At 42.6% G+C, this 18,944-nt stretch overlaps 2 protein-coding genes across 2 annotated transcripts in view; both read right to left on the reverse strand.

The window, feature by feature from the left end:
• Positions 1 to 18,944, reverse strand: part of LOC118385867 (collagen alpha-3(VI) chain-like) — a 92,214-nt gene that overhangs the window by 49,055 nt on the left and 24,215 nt on the right. Inside the window, exons 3-15 of the mRNA XM_035773042.2 lie at positions 15,421 to 16,017; positions 12,910 to 13,503; positions 12,089 to 12,718; positions 11,330 to 11,953; positions 10,612 to 11,238; positions 9,364 to 9,954; positions 7,953 to 8,552; positions 7,142 to 7,741; positions 6,377 to 6,976; positions 5,520 to 6,104; positions 4,713 to 5,324; positions 3,962 to 4,549; positions 3,215 to 3,826 (exon numbers count right to left, since the gene is read on the reverse strand). Coding sequence (XP_035628935.2) covers positions 3,215 to 3,826; positions 3,962 to 4,549; positions 4,713 to 5,324; positions 5,520 to 6,104; positions 6,377 to 6,976; positions 7,142 to 7,741; positions 7,953 to 8,552; positions 9,364 to 9,954; positions 10,612 to 11,238; positions 11,330 to 11,953; positions 12,089 to 12,718; positions 12,910 to 13,503; positions 15,421 to 16,017 — 7,860 coding nt within the window. The remainder of the gene's footprint in view (positions 1 to 3,214; positions 3,827 to 3,961; positions 4,550 to 4,712; positions 5,325 to 5,519; positions 6,105 to 6,376; positions 6,977 to 7,141; positions 7,742 to 7,952; positions 8,553 to 9,363; positions 9,955 to 10,611; positions 11,239 to 11,329; positions 11,954 to 12,088; positions 12,719 to 12,909; positions 13,504 to 15,420; positions 16,018 to 18,944) is intronic.
• LOC118385868 (collagen alpha-3(VI) chain-like) lies at positions 16,030 to 18,941 on the reverse strand. The gene has a single exon (XM_035773051.2). It carries the CDS (start codon positions 18,208 to 18,210, stop codon positions 17,596 to 17,598), a length of 615 nt encoding a protein of 204 aa, XP_035628944.1. The 5' UTR covers positions 18,211 to 18,941; the 3' UTR covers positions 16,030 to 17,595.

Here is an 18,944-nt window from a genome sequence, read left to right on the forward strand (position 1 = left end):
ACTGCCTCCACCGAGGACAGAAGTTGCTGCTGGATGCTCGGAAGGTCAGTAAAGTCTGAGACAGACAGAGCGTAACTGGGATCATGTGATATCCTCTGCAATTCTCTGCTATCAGAGCTCCTTGTTCCAATTCCAAAGACCAAAACCCCAAGCTCCTTCAGAGCAGAGGCTGGCGTGTCAACATTGTCAACGGACCTTCCACCACTCAACAGAATCAGTAGCTGTGGAACGCCTTCCAAGCGTCTGCTTCCGGAGGAGGCAGTAAACACATTGTCCCTCACGTACTGGAGAGCTGCTCCAGTGTTGAGAGGTCTCCCGCCTTTGTGTCTCAGACCTCTTACAGTGTTGAGAATCACTCCCTTTGTTGTGTATGTGTTCAGATAGAATTGGGCGGCTGGATCTCTACTGTACTGGACCACCGCAACGCGATCTTTGTTCTCATCCACACTGAGAGTCTCCACCACTCTTTGAACAAAGTCACGCATGGCTGGGAATCCACTCCTAGTGCCATCAGATCCATCCAGCAAGAACACAACATCCCTCCTGGGAGCCTGACTCTCAACTAGGGAATGTGAAGGTTCAGATAAAGTCATATTACATGTGGCATAGGTAAGGGAAAACAGAACAAAGCTGCTTCTGTCACATGAAAGTCATCCCTTTCACTTATCACAAACAACTATTCAAAGAAAGTGACCATTTGTGCATTGCCCTGAGTTATATCATAGGGAACATTGGTACAGAGGTATGAAAAGAAACCACATGAAAGGCCTCAGGAGAATCTACACAAGTGTTTTAAGCTATCGACTACTCTATCCTACTGTAAAAGAGGAAATGGAACAGATCAAAACCATATTGTTCTTACCTAGTATTGTTGGTATTAGTGTTGGTGTCATGGTTGTGTCCTGTATAACTGCAGTGTTCATGGCAGAAAGAAGCTGCTGTTGGATGTCGGGGAGGTCAGTGAATTCAGACACGGAGAGAGCATAACTGGGGTCATAGGATATCTTCTGTAACTCTCTGCTATCAGAGCTCCTTGTTCCAATTCCAAACACCAAGACACCAAGCTCCTTGAGAGCAGAAGCGGGTTTATCTACATTGTCAAAGGACCTTCCACCATTTAGCAGTATCAGAATCTGTGGAACACTTTCAAGGCGCCTACTTCCAGAGGAGGCAGTAAAGACGTAGTCCCTGACATACTGGAGAGCTGCTCCAGTGTTGAGGGGTCTCCCTCCTTTATGCTTCAGCCCTCTTACGGTGTCAACAACCTCTTCTTTTCTTGTGTAAGTGTTCAGATAGAAGTGGACCTCTGGTTCTCTGCTATACTGTACCACAGAGACTCGATCTCTGTTCTCCCCTACAGTGAGTTTCTCCACTACTCTTTGAACAAAGTCACGCATTTCTGGGAAGCCATTCCTAGTGCCATCAGAACCATCCAGCAAGAATACTACATCCTTTCTGACGACGTTTAGGTCCACTAAGAGTGTCAGAAGCAAAACAGAAAACGTATGTCAACATTGCTTCATCAAACCTGAAATATGTGTTTGTTGCTTTACTTTTCCAAGATAATGCATCCGGTCTTACCTATGACTGTTGGGGAAATGGGTGTTGCGCCATCATGTACAGTAATGAGTGAGGAGAAAAACTTATCCTGGACGCTGGGGAGATCAGAGAATTCAGAAACAGACTGGGAATAACTGGGGTCAGAGGCAATCCTTTGAACCTCTTTGCTAGAATTTCTGTTTCCAATGCCAAAGATCAAGACCCCACTCTCTTTGAGGGCAGAAACTGGTATATCAACATTATCATTGGACCTCCCGCCACTCAGCAGTATCAACATCTGAGGGACACCCTCTTGGCTTCTGCTTCCTGAGGAGGCAGTAAAGACGTTGTCCCTTACATACTGGAGGGCTGCCCCAGTGTTGAGGGGTCTACCTCCTCTGTGCCTCAGACCTCTGACGATGTCAAGAATGTCGCCCTTCGTGGTGTAGGTGTTCAGATAGAAATTAACTTCTTGATCTCTACCGTACTGGACCACAGAAACGCGGTCTTTGTCTCCTCCCACATTGAGTTTCTCTACTACTCTCTGAACAAAATCACGCATTGCTGGGAATCCATTCCTTGTGCCATCAGAACCATCCAGAAGGAATACCACATCCTTTCTGGCGGTGTCATGATCAACTGAGAAAATAAATAGATTATGTCAATCAAACTGATCAAATGTGGTGTTTTTGGCCAAATTATATAGTCGTTTCTAAGACTCTGCGGCCATTTTACTAACACATCCTGACTCTTAATTCACAGTGATAACACATACCTAAAACTGTTGGTGATTCTGGAGTAACATCAATAAACACTGCCTCCACCGAGGACAGAAGTTGCTGCTGGATGCTCGGAAGGTCAGTAAAGTCTGAGACAGACAGAGCGTAACTGGGATCATGTGATATCCTCTGCAATTCTCTGCTATCAGAGCTCCTTGTTCCAATTCCAAAGACCAAAACCCCAAGCTCCTTCAGAGCAGAGGCTGGCGTGTCAACATTGTCAACGGACCTTCCACCACTCAACAGAATCAGTAGCTGTGGAACGCCTTCCAAGCGTCTGCTTCCGGAGGAGGCAGTAAACACATTGTCCCTCACATACTGGAGAGCTCGTCCAGTGTTGAGAGGTCTCCCGCCTTTGTGTCTCAGACCTCTTACAGTGTTGAGAATCTCTCCCTTTGTTGTGTATGTGTTCAGATAGAATTTGGCGGCTGGATCTCTACTGTACTGGACCACCGCAACGCGATCTTTGTTCTCATCCACACTGAGAGTCTCCACCACTCTTTGAACAAAGTCACGCATGGCTGGGAATCCACTCCTAGTGCCATCAGATCCATCCAGCAAGAACACAACATCCCTCCTGGGAGCCTGACTCTCAACTAGGGAATGTGAAGGTTCAGATAAAGTCATATTACATGTGGCATAGGTAAGGGAAAACAGAACAAAGCTGCTTCTGTCACATGAAAGTCATCCCTTTCACTTATCACAAACAACTATTCAAAGAAAGTGACCATTTGTGCATTGCCCTGAGTTATATCATAGGGAACATTGGTACAGAGGTATGAAAAGAAACCACATGAAAGGCCTCAGGGGAATCTACACAAGTGTTTTAAGCTATCGACTACTCTATCCTAATGTAAAAGAGGAAATGGAACAGATCAAAACCATATTTTTCTTACCTAGTATTGGTGGTGTTAGTGTTGGTGTCATGGTTGTGTCCTGTATAACGGCAGTGTTCATGGCAGAAAGAAGCTGCTGTTGGATGTCGGGGAGGTCAGTGAATTCAGACACGGAGAGAGCATAACTGGGGTCATAGGATATCTTCTGTAACTCTCTGATATCAGAGCTCCTTGTTCCAATTCCAAACACCAAGACACCAAGCTCCTTGAGAGCAGAGGCTGGTGCATCCACATTGTCTCTTGACCGTCCACTACTGAGGAGAATTAGCATTTGTTTCACACCGTCCAATTGTCTACTCCCAGAGGATCTTGTGAATACATTTTCTTTCACAAACTTAAGAGCTGCTCCAGTATTAAGGGGTCTTCCCCCTTTGTGTGAGAGTCCCCTCACAGAATTCAACATGTCATTCTTTCTCAGAAATGAATTCAAATAAAAGTTTGCCACTGCACTGTCACTAAACTGAACCACAGCCACTCTGTCATTCTTTTGTTCCACATTGAGATTTTCAATGATTTTGTGGAGGAACTCCTGAATAGCTGGGAATCCTGTTCTGGTGTTATCTGATCCATCCAGAAGAAACACGATATCTCTCCTACTTCCATCACTTTCCACTGTCCAATACACAATAAAAAAATTAATATATGTAAAAACATATGACCTGTTATGTCAATAAACTATCTGGTTCTTTATTAATAATTATAGTCGGAAATCAACATTTCCAGTATAAAAGTTTAATATTTTCTTACCAACTCTAGGTACCTCCTGTGGTCGTACTTGAGCAAGATTTGTCTCCAAACTTTGCTGGATGTTTTGAAGGTTTGCAAAATCATGGACTGAATAAGAATAATTTGGAAGAGATGATATTGATTGCATTTCTTCCAAATCGGTCATCCTTGATCCAATAGCAAATGTTACAACCCCCAAAGTCTTGAGGGCCCTGGAAGGACCTCGAGGAGAATCTCTAGATCTGCCACCAGTCAGAAGCACTAGGATCTGTTCAGCACCTTCATGACGTCGACTTGCAGCATTATTAGTAAAGACATTGTCCTTCACAAACTGGAGGGCCGTGCCAGTATATAGTGGCCTCCCACCCTTTGGCCTCAGATTTCTGACTGCTGAAAGCACATCATCTCTTGTCTTGTACGCATTCAGGTTAAAGTTCACTGCTGCACTGTTGCTGTACTGCAGGACAGCAACTTGATCTTTTCCCTTGTCGACATCAAACTTTTCCACCACTTTCGCAACAAACTCTCGTATATCTGTAAATCTACTCCTTACATCATCAGATCCATCAAGGAGGAAAACTATGTCTCTTTTCACACTGGAGCCTTGAACTAGGATGAAAATTGAACTAAATCAGCTAATTGTGCATGGTACATTATACACATTTCAAGCTACAGTATAAGCTACATATTTTGAAAATGATTGAAAAATATAACTTCTCTTTTATACACATTTTCAATTCAATTGTTTATTATTGTACTCTTTTTCACTCACCTAAGCCCGGTCTTACTGTGTCTTTATGAGAGACAACTGCTGAGAGCAACTGTTGTCTAACAAGAGAAAGGTCAGAAAACTCTCTTAGCAAATATGCATGATTAGGACTGTATGCAATGCTCTGCATCTCCGCTCCATCTGCATATTTTACCGCAACAGTCAAAAGCACTATTCCATCTGCCTTCAGACTCTCAGATGGAACCAGAACATCATCTTGTGATTTTCCCCCACTTATCAGTATCAGTATCTGAGGGATGCCATCTTGGCGTCTACTTCCTGAGGAGGTATTAAAGACGTTGTTTTTAACATAATCAAGAGCTTCCCCAGTGTTGCGGGACCTTCCTCCTTCAAGATTGATATTGCGTACTTCTGCCATGATATCAATCTTCGATGAGTACGTGTTCAATAGGAAATGAGTGGTAGGTTTGTTACTGTACTGGATCATAGCAACTTGTGCTTTGTCTGGCCCGATGTCAAGATGTTCAACAAATTGGCCAAGGAAATCACAGATTGATTGGACACCTTTTTGCATCTCATCAGATCCATCAAGTAGAAATACAACATCAACCCCATCCACCCTCTGGATATCTGATGTCAACAAAGTGGAATTGTCTGAAATGAGCAAAAATAATAATTGCACAACCAACAGGTCCATATATACTGCACATCTGTACTGAAATCACCATTTTTTTTATGACAACGCTGCCCTCTAATAGTAAGATTTGGAATATATTCTCAGTGAATGACTGTGAATTTGTGATTTTAAAAGGCCTTAAGTGATGTACATTTTTATCTTAATAATCTTACCAATGACAGTTGACATTTCAGGTGTTTCCCGAACACCATTTATTACAGCTGTCACTGAAGAGTGTATGCTGTCAAGGTTGTTAAAATTGGAAACAGAAAAAGAGTCTCCTGGTTTAAAAGATATCATTTGTAACTCCAACGTATCAGCATTCCTTGTTCCAATGCTAAATGTTCTTACTCCATCCCCTCTCAATGACTGTGCTGGTCCCATTATATCATCACTAGATCTCCCTCCACTGAAGACAAATAGATATTGAGGCACACCCTCAGCACGTCTGCCTCCAGCTGAAGCTGTAAATACGGTGTCTCTCACAAACTGCAGGGCTGTGCCAGTGTTGAGAGGTCTTCCAACTGTGTGCCTCATGGATCTTATTGAATTAAGCACGTCCTTTTTAGAAGAGTATGAATTCAGATAGAAATTGGGTGTGGCGTTCCCACTGTACTGAACAAGGGCCACCCGGTCGCCATTTTCCTCCACATTAAGAATCTCCACTACTTTCTCTGCAAAGCGACGAATCCCCTCAAAACCAGTTTGAGAGTTGTCAGATCCATCAATGAGAAATACAACATCTTTTTTGTCAGATTCTGAAATGAAGGTAAAGAAAAGTTGCAAAGGGAAAGAAAAGGCACTTTTTTTCAGAGAGGGCACAGAAAGCAACTGCGGTGATATCAAGGTCGTTGCTAGCATAAAACCATTGTCCAACTGAAATTTCAATAATCTTATTCTCTAAAGATGAAATATCTTGGACGCAAGTATATGGTTTCATCAAAAGACATGCAATAACATAGATAAGATCATTTACCAAAATGCAGAAAACACGTGACACTACAGCAAAATACAAATGGCCACAGCTTACCGAAATGAATGGTAGGAGCAGCTGGCTCTGGTTGATGGGATGCGTCTGTTAACAATGACAGCAATTCTTTCTGAATTGTGGGGTCTTCAAAATCAGTAATGGAAAGAGCATAATTGGGTTCATGAGATATTGTTTGCAATTCAAGTGTGTCTGCATCTCCTGTGCCAATACCGATTGAAATGACTCCCATTTCTTTGAGCTTTGTGACAGGAGTTCTGATATCATCAGTAGATCTTCCACCACTCAGCAGTATTAGTATCTGTGGAACACCTTGCAGGCTTCTACTTCCACTGGAGGCAGTAAAGACATTATCCCTCACATACTGGAGAGCTGCTCCAGTATTTAGAGGGCTTCCTCCTTTGTGCCTCAGACCTCGAACAGCATCAAGAACATCATCTTTTGTTGAATGCATACCCAAGTTGAAATTAACCTCTGCTGTGTCACTGTACTGAACCACAGACACATGATCTTTGTTCCCGTCTACCTTGAGTTTCTCCACAACTCTCTGCATAAAGTCTTGGATATCTGGGAATATTCTTCCGGAATCATCAGAACCATCAAGTAAAAATACAATGTCCCTCCTGTCGTCCGTTGTTGCATCTATAACCATTCATAAAATGGGTTAATGGTAAAGAATAACTTTTAAAATATACATATAAAGATTTCAACAAACACCTCTGTGTTTTGGGGAAATGAAATACATCAATAAAGTGCTAACTCAAATGACCAACTACAGCATAACTCTTGCCATGATTGCATTCTTACCTATTAGTGTTGTTGGCAAGTTAGGAGTAGTCATTGCAACTCTCTGAACAGCCGAGAACACTTGCTGTTGAATGTTTGGGAGATCATTGTAATTTGGAGCATAGAAAGCATAGCTGGGTTCATCTGAAATAGTTTGAAGCTCAAGCGTATCAGCATTCCTCATCCCCACCACTATTGCCATCACATCAATTGCTTTCAAGTTTTTCACTGCATTTCTGACATCATCATTGGACCTTCCTCCACTCAATAAAACCAGAATCTGAGGGATGCCCTCTTGGCGTCTACTTCCGGAGGAGGCAGTAAAGATGTTATCCCTGACATACTGGAGAGCTACCCCAGTGTTGAGGGTGATCCCTCCTTTGTGCCTCAGTTGTCTTACAGCGTCAACAATGTCTTGCTTTGTTGTGTAAGTGTTCAGATAGAAGTGGGCCTCTGGTTCTTTGCTATACTGCACCACAGAGACTCGATCTCTAGTCTCCTGCACCGTGAGTTTCTCCACTACTCTTTGAACAAAGTCACGCATTGCCTCAAATCCATTTAGAGTTTCATCAGAGCCATCCAGTAAAAATACAACATCAAGTTGTTTGGATTCAGTGTTATCTAGAAATGCACATGAATTAAATGAAATTCTCAGGTAAAATGATCAAGAAAGATCATGTATATTTGTGACTAGCAAATGATACCAACATATTTCAAAAGGCATGCATAAAGCAGTATCATGAATGTGCTGAATTTTCAGCAAGAATGTAGTAACCTGAAATATAACAGATTAAAGTGCATAATGAAGAGAGGTAGAAATATTACTCCTTACCTACTACAGTTGGTTGATACACTCTTGGCTGACGAGGGACCCTTTTAACAAATGACAAAAGCTGCTGTTGAATGCTTTCAAGGTCATCAAACCGAGGGACAGAAAGGGCATAGGAGGGAATATGTGCTATCATTTGGAGCTCTAGAATGTCTGAATTCCTCGTACCAATACTGAATGGTACAATTCTGTCCTGTTTCAAAGCAGCAGCAGCACTTCCAACATCATCTTGAGATTTGCCACCACTTAGTAGTATCAGTATCTGAGGGATGCCTTCTTGGCTTCTGCTTCCCGAGGAGGCAGTAAAGACATTGTCCTTTACGTACTGGAGGGCTGCCCCGGTGTTGAGGGGTCTACCCCCTTTGTGCTGTAGGCTTCGAATAGAACCTAGAACACTTTGTTTTTCTGGATATGTGTTCAGTAAGAAATGGGCCTCTGGAGTTCTGCTGTACTGAACCACAGAAACTCGATCTTTGTTCTCTCCAACATTGAGGTTCTCCACCAATCTTTGAACAAATCCGCACATGGCTGGAAATCCACTCCTACTATCATCAGACCCATCCAATAGGAACACTATGTCTCTCTGTGCAGCATCTAATTCAACTAAGAAAACATTGAAGGACCTATTTAATAATAAAACCACTAAATATATGCATTAATGCATTCACAAGGGCAGCATGTCAATAGAATGTTGTAAAGTAGACCAAAACATTGCAAAATGGTCTGAAATATTCTCCATAATATATTTTAACTATGATGACTATCACGTCATAACATAGCTCTATGCAACATGCAAAGAAATAGTAAGTGAAAGTAAAGTGAGTTCAAATGGTCTCAAATGTCAAAACATTTAAGAAAGTTTGTAGATAAAGAGCTTGAGTTTCAAGAAAAAAAATGTAGATGTGAAATCAAACACTCGTTCCATGAAGAAAGGGGAAGATTGTATGCTGAGATGAGAATCTAAACTAGCTTAAAATAACTAGACAATGATGTACTGTATCATTGGCTCAAAAAAGAGCTTAAGCTGAAAGGACCAGAAAAGCATAGTTTCCTGATTTTAAACAATCAAGAATAGAATTACTTTTCTGGAATGTGGAACAAGAAAGAGAAGATTTGGCATTGTTATGCCAATAGAAATGTATTTGATGCAAGTAGAACAGTAACCATCCCAGCACCAGCTCTGGTGTTTTGTTCATAAAAGTAGGATTATATAGCGTAACCATTCAAAGATGCTGGCCTCTATTCAAAGCAGGAAATTTGAGGGAATGTAAAACTGATCCATATACTTTCTTCAAAGAATGGCGCAGTTACATAAGTAATCAAACCAGTCAAGACCAATATTTGATAGAAGAAAAATTAATGACATCTGGGAAAGTCAACTTAATTGTTGATGCAGAGTCATGGTGGTTCTTACCGACAATAGTGGGGGGCTCAATTCCCATTTTTGACTGGACAAAGGCAAGGATCTCTGGCTGTATGGACAAAAGTTCACCAAAGACTGGTAGGTTGAAAATAAATCTGGAAGAGTAGGCAATGCTCTGCAGCTCCTCTTGCCTGACATTTTTCATCCCAATGGCAAACGAAAGAACCCCAAGGCGTTTGAGATCAGATGCAGCAGCTGTGACGTCATCACTGGACTCTCCACCAATTAACAAAAACAAAATCTGAGGAACCCCTTCCAGATGTCGACTCCCGGACGAAGCAGTGAAAACATTGTCCCTAACATACTGAAGAGCTGCCCCGGTGTTGCGGGGTCTTCCTCCTTTATGCCTTAGGCTTCTAACAGCGTAGATGACAGCCCTTTTTGTTTTGTGAGCTTTCAGGTGGAAGTACTCCGCAGCGTCGTCACTGTATTGCACAACAGCAACTCGAACATTGTCCCCATCGATGTCAAGTTCATTTGCCATTCTTCGTATAAACTCTCTGATGGCAGGCAATCCATTTCTGGAGTCGTCTGAACCATCAAGGAGAAACACTATGTCCCTTTTGCTGCTCACTGTATCCACTAGGTGATGAAGATGGATAAAAATGGGATACATTGACTAACAATTATATTATAGAAAATGAATGTAAGATGTAAAAAACAACCAAACATTGTTAAGAATGTTTGAAGCTGAATATTTACACAAGACAGTGAAAAAATATCAATGACAGAATAAATTAATCCAAGATTATGGTTGGTTGTCTGTATTAATACATATTTGCATGCATATCTGCAAGGGTGAATGAGAAGCTGGAACACTGTAGGCAGGTTTTGGGAGTGCTGTTCTGAGATAGTATCATCACAAGCAGAACAACATGGAACCATCTTTTCAACACAAATATGTGAAGTTTGGCATAGTTTATCCATACATGGTTGAGGTAAGAAAGGAATAGAGTGAATAGAGTGAAATAGGGGGAAATTATTTTGTCTTAAGAGAATAAAAAGCCAATAAATGCTCTGAATCAAAGGTTTTCTCAACCATGCAACTAAAGACGAGAACGTTTCTATCAAAATGCACAATGTATCGACATTGTAGGAAATACTCTACTGAGACTATGTTGACCAAAGTCTTAGGCATCCATGTATTTATCATGCTTCAATTTCAGCATTGTTCCAAAGAAAAAGAATACGGTATGTTTCTTGTATTTAGCATACTCATATCCAAGTTGGAGTTCTTACCTACTAAATCAGGAATTCCACGAGTCACAGGAGCCACAGCTTCTTCTGTGTCTTTTGACAGTCTTTTAAGAAGAGCAACAAACTGTGGATGGATTGAGTGCAACTCAGACAACTCAGAGACCTGGAATGTGAAACCGGGTTGGAAGGAAATGATTTCCAACTCACGGAAATTGGCGTCCCCAACTCCGACCCCTATTGACACAATTTCCAGATCTTTAAGAGCTACAGCAGGGCCCGTAACATCATCTCTGGATTTCTTGCTTGTCAAAAGGATCAGGACCTGGGGTACACCTTCCAGTCGTCTACTGCCAGAGGAGGCAGTAAAGATGTTATGTCTCACAAACTGGAGAGCTGCCCCAGTGTTTAGGCTCCTTCCACCCTTGTGCCTCATATTACTTATGGCGTGAATAACGGCATCCTTTGTTTTGTGCGAGTTCAGATAGAAATGGGCCTCTGGTTTGTCAGAGTACTGAACCAGAGAAACTCTTTCTCTGTTTTCCTCCACAGAGAGTTTATCCACTACACTTTGAACAAAGTCTCGCAATGCTGGGAATCCACTCCTTGTGCCATCAGAACCATCCAGCAGGAATACAATATCTCTTTTCATAGCATCAGCATGAACTGAGGCTGAGACACAACAATAAAGCACATTTAGAAGAAACAAACAGCACAGCACAAAGAGCATCATCAAGAGCAAAGACAATGACAGGCGTGTCACACAACATAGAATATGAGAAAAGCTTTTGCTTACCTTCCTCCAAGACGACCTTCAGATTTTCCTTGGAAAGGCTCACATAGCTATTGAGCTTTTGTTGGACCGTACTGAGCTGGCTGAATTCCTTCACGTTGAAAGCAAAGGATGGGTTGTGAGAAATAGCCTCGATTTGCTTAGGGTCTGCATCCTTGACACCAACGCCAAATGGTACCACTCCATCGGTCTTTAAAGCACCAGCAGACTCCTTCACGCTATCCTTAGACTTGCCTCCGGTCAAAACAATCAAAAACTGGGGTACATTTTGAGCCGCCCGACTACCATGAACTGGGGACAGGATGGTGTCCTTCATGAATTTCAAAGCCATTCCGGTGTTCAGACTCCGTCCACCAGACAGTCTTAGATCATTAACAGCCCTTAAAACTTCAGCCTTATCCTTATATGTATTCAGGTAGAAATTGGGAGCTGGCCTCTCACTATGCTGGACAACTGAAATCCGCACTCTATCTTGTCCAATATCAAGAGGCTCAATGACTTTGATGATAAAGTCCCGGATGTAGGGGAAATCTGCTCGGACATTATCAGAGCCGTCAATCAGGAACGCAACATCCCTCTCGCCTCCAACGACTGCTGCAGGAAAAGAGGAAAGGTAACACCACCTTCAGTTCTCTCAGTCAATAGCATTATAATGCAGTTTGTTCTATTTAATATGCACTGTTTAACCCAACATGTAGCAACAAAGCTAAAATACAACATAAAGCTCACCAGGTTCCTCGGTTATTTCTGTTTCTGTGATGTCTGTATCTCCAACCACAGTAGTCAAAGGAGTCATGATCTGTTCAACAACACTTGGCAGGTCAGCAAATCGGCTTTCATGGTAAGCCAAGTTTGGAACAAAAGCGACCGTCTTCAAGTAGTCCTCATCTGCCTGGCCAGCACTGACTGTGAAGGTCAGTACACCCGCCACGGCCACTTTGTCTGCTATCCTTTTAACCTCATCCTGGGATGGGCCTCCAGTGATCAGGAGAAGCACCTGTTGGACACCTTGCCTCTTACGTGACCCAGTCGAGGCCTGGAACATGTTGGTAAGTGCGTAATCCATTGCCGCGCCCGTGTTCAAAGCAGACCCTCCCATTAGCCTGAGCTCACCCAGGCTAGCCAGCACATCTTGCTTTGTGTTGTGCGTGTTCAGATAGAATTCAATTTTTGGGTTCTCTGCGAATTGCATGAGACCGATGCGCACCCTGTCGGGCCGCACGTCCAGCTGGTTTACCACACTGGCAATGAAATCCCGCACGTACGGAAGGTTGGCACCCCCAATGTAGCTCGAGCCATCCACCATAAAGACGATGTCTCTGACTACTCGCTGGGTCTGCACTGTTGTGATTTCAACCACTGAGGAAAACAGGGGAGGGAAAAAACATCATTACATCTATTCTAATGTTCATGTCACAAATATTAGATGTCAATGATTTTTAAATGCCTTATGGAGTCTTTGGATAAGAAAATATCACCTTACATGTTAGGGGTAAATTACATTTAAGTAGCTGGTATCAAGCATAGTGACGATAGGATAGGAGAATTACCTGGCTCTGTCGGTCCCTCAATCACCACAACCCCCGATAGAGTGGAGAGGGGAGAGACAATCAACTTGGGGTTGCGGATCAATGCGCGGAAGTCCTTCAGCATGAACACCAAGCTCTCATCAAAGGCAATCTGCTTCAGCTCCTGCTCATCGGCCGTCTTAGAGCCGGCAGCCAGGGTCAGAACCCCCATGCGCTGCAGTGCCTCAGCAGCCTGCCCCACACTGTCGCTGGACTTCTTACTGGTCAACAACAGAACCAGCTGGGGCACGCCCTGCTTAATACGACTCCCCTTGTCAGCCCTCAGTGTATTGGTCCTCACAAAGTCCAGGGCCGCCCCGATGTTCACCACTTGTCCTGGTCTTGGCTTGAGTCTGCCCAGGGCTGCACTCAGGTCTTCCTTGGATCCATATGCGTTCAGCTCAATCTCATCCCTGGCAGTGTTGCTGAACTGGGTCACACCCACTTGCACTTGATCCGGTCCGATCGGCATGGTGTCAACAAACCTTTTGATAAACTCACGAAGAGAGTTGATCAATGTGGCACCCATAGTGCTGTCAACGAGAAAAATGATATCCCTTTTTCCCACTTCCAAGGCTGAAAGAGAAAATACAGTAACGTGTTAGAATAATCTATGAAAAGCTAGCTATTATTAGCTAAATAAAGCTACTAAAGCTGTGATACTCTCTTGATGATCGGATTAATTGCATCTATGCTTAGCCTCTTACAAATGTACTTAATTAATAATTAATGCCATATTTAACACGACTGAATGCATTCACAAAGCATTCCATGTTTAATAAAGGCACTAACAAATTACTTATTTTTCGGACATTTATTCATATTAGTAAAGTTGTAACATCTGAAGAAGTATGAAATGGCATCTGAATTGCTGCAAATTATACAAATACAACTGTGTGACATTCTGGGAATTAGAGAATGGTGCCAATTTGGAGGTGTTGAAGATGAATTGCATTTTATAATACTTGTTTAGGAGAAGGGGGTAACTGTAATTTACTTTAACAAATGAATAGCTTCTACTTTAAAATAGGGCCCACCAATGAAATGAAAACCTGATGCAATAAAATTACGTTCCTGCTTCACAGGAAGAGATGAAAAAGATTAATAGTAAATCTAGAAAACCGTATACACAGACATCTACATATAAGTAAGACAGCAAGATAACTAAACTATACCAAACCTACTATATCAGGTTGCTTTTTTGTATGTCAGCAAATTTCATGTCAGCAAATTTAATAAACTATTTTCAGTATTCAGTTCATTTTGTTAGTTTTGTAATGCTTGTGCACTTGTTAGGTATGTTAACAAGCTGGTTAATGTTAGAAATCAGGTCAAGATGCTATCTTGTCTTTCTATTGTTATAACTGTCCTCACAATGCATAGTCCTCACAACACATTTGTGAAATGTTAACCATTTCAATACTAATACAGTATTATATTGAACTATTAGATTGAGATCAACACTCAACCCCCAAATGTCAAGCATGTGCTGTCTTACAATTAGATGAAGTACAATGATTTATTAACGCCTTACTTGAAGAGGGTATACACCTGTATTCATAACGACCAAAACATTCATAACACATCTATGCAAGATGTGTTTTTGAAAGAAAAGTCCATTTCCATTACAGTACAAAAATATTTTTCCATCAAAATAGATAAATATATCATGAGAACCAAAGTGTGTCAGGTAGCCTAAAACCAGTAAGTAGAATGTTGATGGTTCAAATACAATGGCTAATAGGAGATCTTGTGGAAGTGAGCCAGATGTTTGTAGATGTTCTATGTGTGCCTCATTTGGGACTATTCTCTTGGTTCCATTTTGCCAGGATACATTTAAAGATCCATTATTCAACTTTATGTAGGACCTGACAGACTTCAGATAGAAATGTGAGTTAATCTGTCATTCTCATTGAAAGCAAGTCTGGATAAGCAGGAGATCCGTTCCATGTGCAATATTTTAAACTATTTTTGTCTTTTTACTGTCGGTTTTATAAACCAGCTTCAAACAGCTGAAAATATATTTCACAGCGGTTAAGATATGACAATGATTCCCTACACTATATACACTATACTATATTGCTTGTTTTGGCACAAACTGAAATCAAGCTAATTTTAGCAACTAGGAAATGGCAGGGCTATGTCTACATATTACACCTTTAAATTACTATTTGTTGTATTGCCATTTGTGGCCTTGAGCAAAGCAATATCAACGGGCAGCCTAATGCTCTGAGGCTGACCCTGTGCTGCTCTCAGCCTGTTGTGTGTGTTTTGCCAGGGGGTTGGGCACTGCGTCGGTCATTTTGAAAATGTCTCTTGAACAATGATGAATGTGTAATTAAGGTGTTATAAAAGTATCACATATACCCGCTTCAAATTAGGTGTCAGCGATGTATTATTCTTACCTCAAGCATGAAATCAGCTAGAAGACACACTTAATCATTTTTTTCATGAATCCCCCACCCAATCCTACCTTGCATAGAAGTTACCTACCTTCTGTAAATTCATTCTGAATGACAATGGTGCGCTGGGCCACTGCATTAACATATGGTAGCAACTGGTCACCCAAGCTTGCCACTGCCCTGAAATCGGGGGCCGACAGAACAAAGCTCTTGTCTGTGGCGATAGTCTCCAGCTCGGCTGTAGCCTCGCCGCCGACCACCACGCCAAACGTGATAATGCTCGCTGCCTTAAGAGCCCTGTCACCCGCACTGAAATCGTCATTGGACGGCCCGGCACTGATCACCACCAGAGCTTGGGGCACCCCCTCCTCTGCCCTGCCCCCTGATGCCGGAGTCAACAGGCTCCCAGCGACATTCTCCAAGGCGGCTCCAAGGTTAGCCTCATCGCCGCCTGTGAACTGAAGGGCCTTCACAGCATCCAGGACAGCGGCTTTGGTGTCATAGCTATTTAGAAAGAACTGAATCTCTAGGTCCGCGCTGTACAGAGCCACAGCCACCCGAATTGTGTCCCTGCCCACATCGAGGCCCTCAATGACTTTCATAGCCAAATCGCGCACGCGGGGGAAGTTGGCCGCTCCAACGTTCTCAGATCCGTCAATTAAGAGTACAAGGTCAGCTGACTCTTGTGCTTAAAAGGGAGAGAGAGAGAGAGAGAGAGAGAGAGAAACAAAACAGAAACAAAATGCAACGTGAAAGCGTTAAAACAGAGAAAGAGAGAGAAAGAGAAAGTGCTGGCGCATCATTGCATGTGACATTCATGATGAACACAATCAATCATTAAAAAAACATCACAAAAGCACATTATACTGCATGTAGGCTGAACCAAGGAGTGATTAGATCTGGAGCTCAAAGGATGATGGGTGCAAATTAATCTGAGCATGACTCTGTTGCTTGCTAAAATACCCCACAAACGTATTTTTCTGCGAAATGTGTTATTTATGATTATCTAAAAAAAAAACTTAAGAGCGGTGTGAAAATGAACTACACCAACAGAACATTACCAATTTAGCACTGTACTCATAATATACTCATAGTGTTTTTTTTGAACATATGTATAAGACAATGTATAATGTGTATTGTAAAAATGTCAGTTTCTCCTTTTATCTGTCTTATATCAGTTTGGGTTCTATGATAATGCACCTAAACATAACCTCCTGCCAACTCCATTGAGTTCAGCCACCCCATGCAGACTCATGTTACAGACCTCAGAGATAATAAGTACCAGTCATGACCCTGTGGCCCATCCTTGATGCTTAAGAGCCCTTACCACTAATCAAGAGAATAAATAACTATTCTATAACATTTGTTTCATACATTGTGCTAAGCTGTTATCTTTTAAATCTCTCGATCTAGGCTCTGCTGCAAGTCAAGGATGAGTCCAGGGCAGGTTCATCACTGTTTCAGTTGTAGAATAGTAAGCACATATTTGACAGTTACTGATAAAACATAGCCTAAACACAAACAAACGTTAACAAGACACACAAGCAGTGGGTGGGTGGTTAGCCATTGTTAAAAGCTGCGCCGTGTTTCGGGAGGCCGTATTGGAACAGCTTGTCACCGCTATTGATTCTTGCTGATACTTGGAGATTTGTTTAAAATCAGACAAAAGCATTTGTGATTTTTGTAGGGCAAATATAATGGACTGAAGGTGTTTTGCATATCTGTCTTTATTTGATTATAGAGAAAAAAGAGATGATATAATTGAATATCCTGTTACTGTGTCATGTAATTAGATGATAATCCTTCTGTAGCAGTCTGTCACGAACGTTGAATTGTTTGAATATCCTGCTTGTAACTGTTACATAGTCAATGTTGGTTGTAACAAACTAAACTGGCAAACGAAGAGCGATATGTCTTTACCATATCAAATAAGCAATGGATATTCCCATTGACTGAGATGGCATGTTCTCAGTTCATGCGCAAGCTTTATAAATTTGGTCAATCTGGCTTGGAAGAGACATAGCAGCCATCAGAAGCCCTCTTCTGAGAAGTATTTAGTGTCAATCACATGCAAACCTGGGTGGTGATCGTAAAGTGTTACGGGCAAATAAAATATGATGAGAAACAGTGATGTTAATGGGTGCCGGACAGTGGATGATAAATGAGGGTTATCGTGTAAAATACCCCTTAATGTGTTAATAGAGGACTCGATCCAGACATGGCCACACATGTGTAGCTACTTTCTTCTCTTATGATGATGTGGGCATTAGTATGGTAGTGACACAGGCCCCCTGTTATTACCTGTCACGTCTCGAGGCACTTCTTTGGCTGCGACAGCCATCGGGGCGCCCCCGGCCTGAGTGACTGCGCCGCACAAGCCCACCACTAAGTCCTGGATAATACCCTTCAGGGCCTGGAAAGAGTCTACGCTGAATATGTGTATGTCCTGTGGCACACTAGCCATCTCCCTGAGCTCCCAGTCCACGGCGTCCTGCACCCCCACCGCAAACATGCTCACCCCTGCTAGCCGCAGCACCTGCGCCGGCTCAGCCACGTCATCCTGGGAGCGCCCGTCTGTCAGGATCACCACCGCCTGCGCCACACCCACGCCAGCGCGGCTACCAGCCGCTGCGTTCAGGTGGGCCCGGATGAGAAAGTCCAAGCCCAGACCCGTCCGGGTGCCACCCCCCCGGTACGCCATGGCCCGGATATGGGCCAGGGCCCCCAGCGGAGATGGGTATGTGTTCAATTGGAACTCAGTTTTGGGCGAGCCGCTGTACTGGACGAGGGCGTACTGAAATCTGCCACCGCCACCCTCGTGCAGTGCTTTAACCACGCTGTACAGAAACTGTCGGACGTGCTCAAAGTTCTCTTGTCCCATGCTCCAGGACGAATCCACAAGAAAGTATATATCGGCAGCCAGGCCTTGTGCGCAATCTTCAAAAGAAGAAACTTGGTTTTGAGGACTCTCACCGTGCCGAGACAGAGGCAAGTCCAGTGGTATGGCTGTAACCTGTTAATGTACCGAACAACAGTACCGCTGGAAACTAGGCCAATTAACTTGTGCTAAAATATTACACCTTAGTTCACCTCACCTGCCAAAATGCTACCATAAACGAGGCAGAACTGTGAGGCCAGGGCTCCAACATGACACTGGACTTGCATTCTAAGGCAACAGTGATTCCTGAGTAGACCCCTTTTTTCATTCATGCCATGACAATGCCTCTGAGTTCCTGCAGGGAACTAGACACTTTGACTTGTTCCCAAACGTTTATTGTTTCAAGGAAGGCGGAAACTCAACCCATAAATATCAATACAACTCCAGCTTAACAGCAATATTAGCATTGTCATTCCTACTTTTCGTTAAATGTCTGAAATGTTTTGATAATTTAATTATTTGTGCTGAAACCAACAAGAATGATCCGGTAAAAAGTACCCCCCAAAAATACAAAAATACAAAAATAAGTAGGCCTTCCAGGCGCTACTAAGATTAATGGATATCTGAAGTGTGAAACGATACTGAGCATGGCTAAGAAAACTTAATTTTTGAATAGGGCTTAAGAGAGGGCACCACATGGGCCTGCAAGTTGAATTGAAGACAAAAACAGTGAGTCA

Source organism: Oncorhynchus keta, chromosome 7, assembly GCF_023373465.1.
Source record: "Oncorhynchus keta strain PuntledgeMale-10-30-2019 chromosome 7, Oket_V2, whole genome shotgun sequence".
In the NCBI taxonomy this organism is placed as follows: domain Eukaryota; kingdom Metazoa; phylum Chordata; class Actinopteri; order Salmoniformes; family Salmonidae; genus Oncorhynchus; species Oncorhynchus keta.

What these genes read in the sequence shown, in the direction of transcription:
- LOC118385868 (XM_035773051.2), bottom strand. Translation starts at nt 18,210, where the DNA reads ATGGGACAAGAGAACTTTGAGCACGTCCGACAGTTTCTGTACAGCGTG.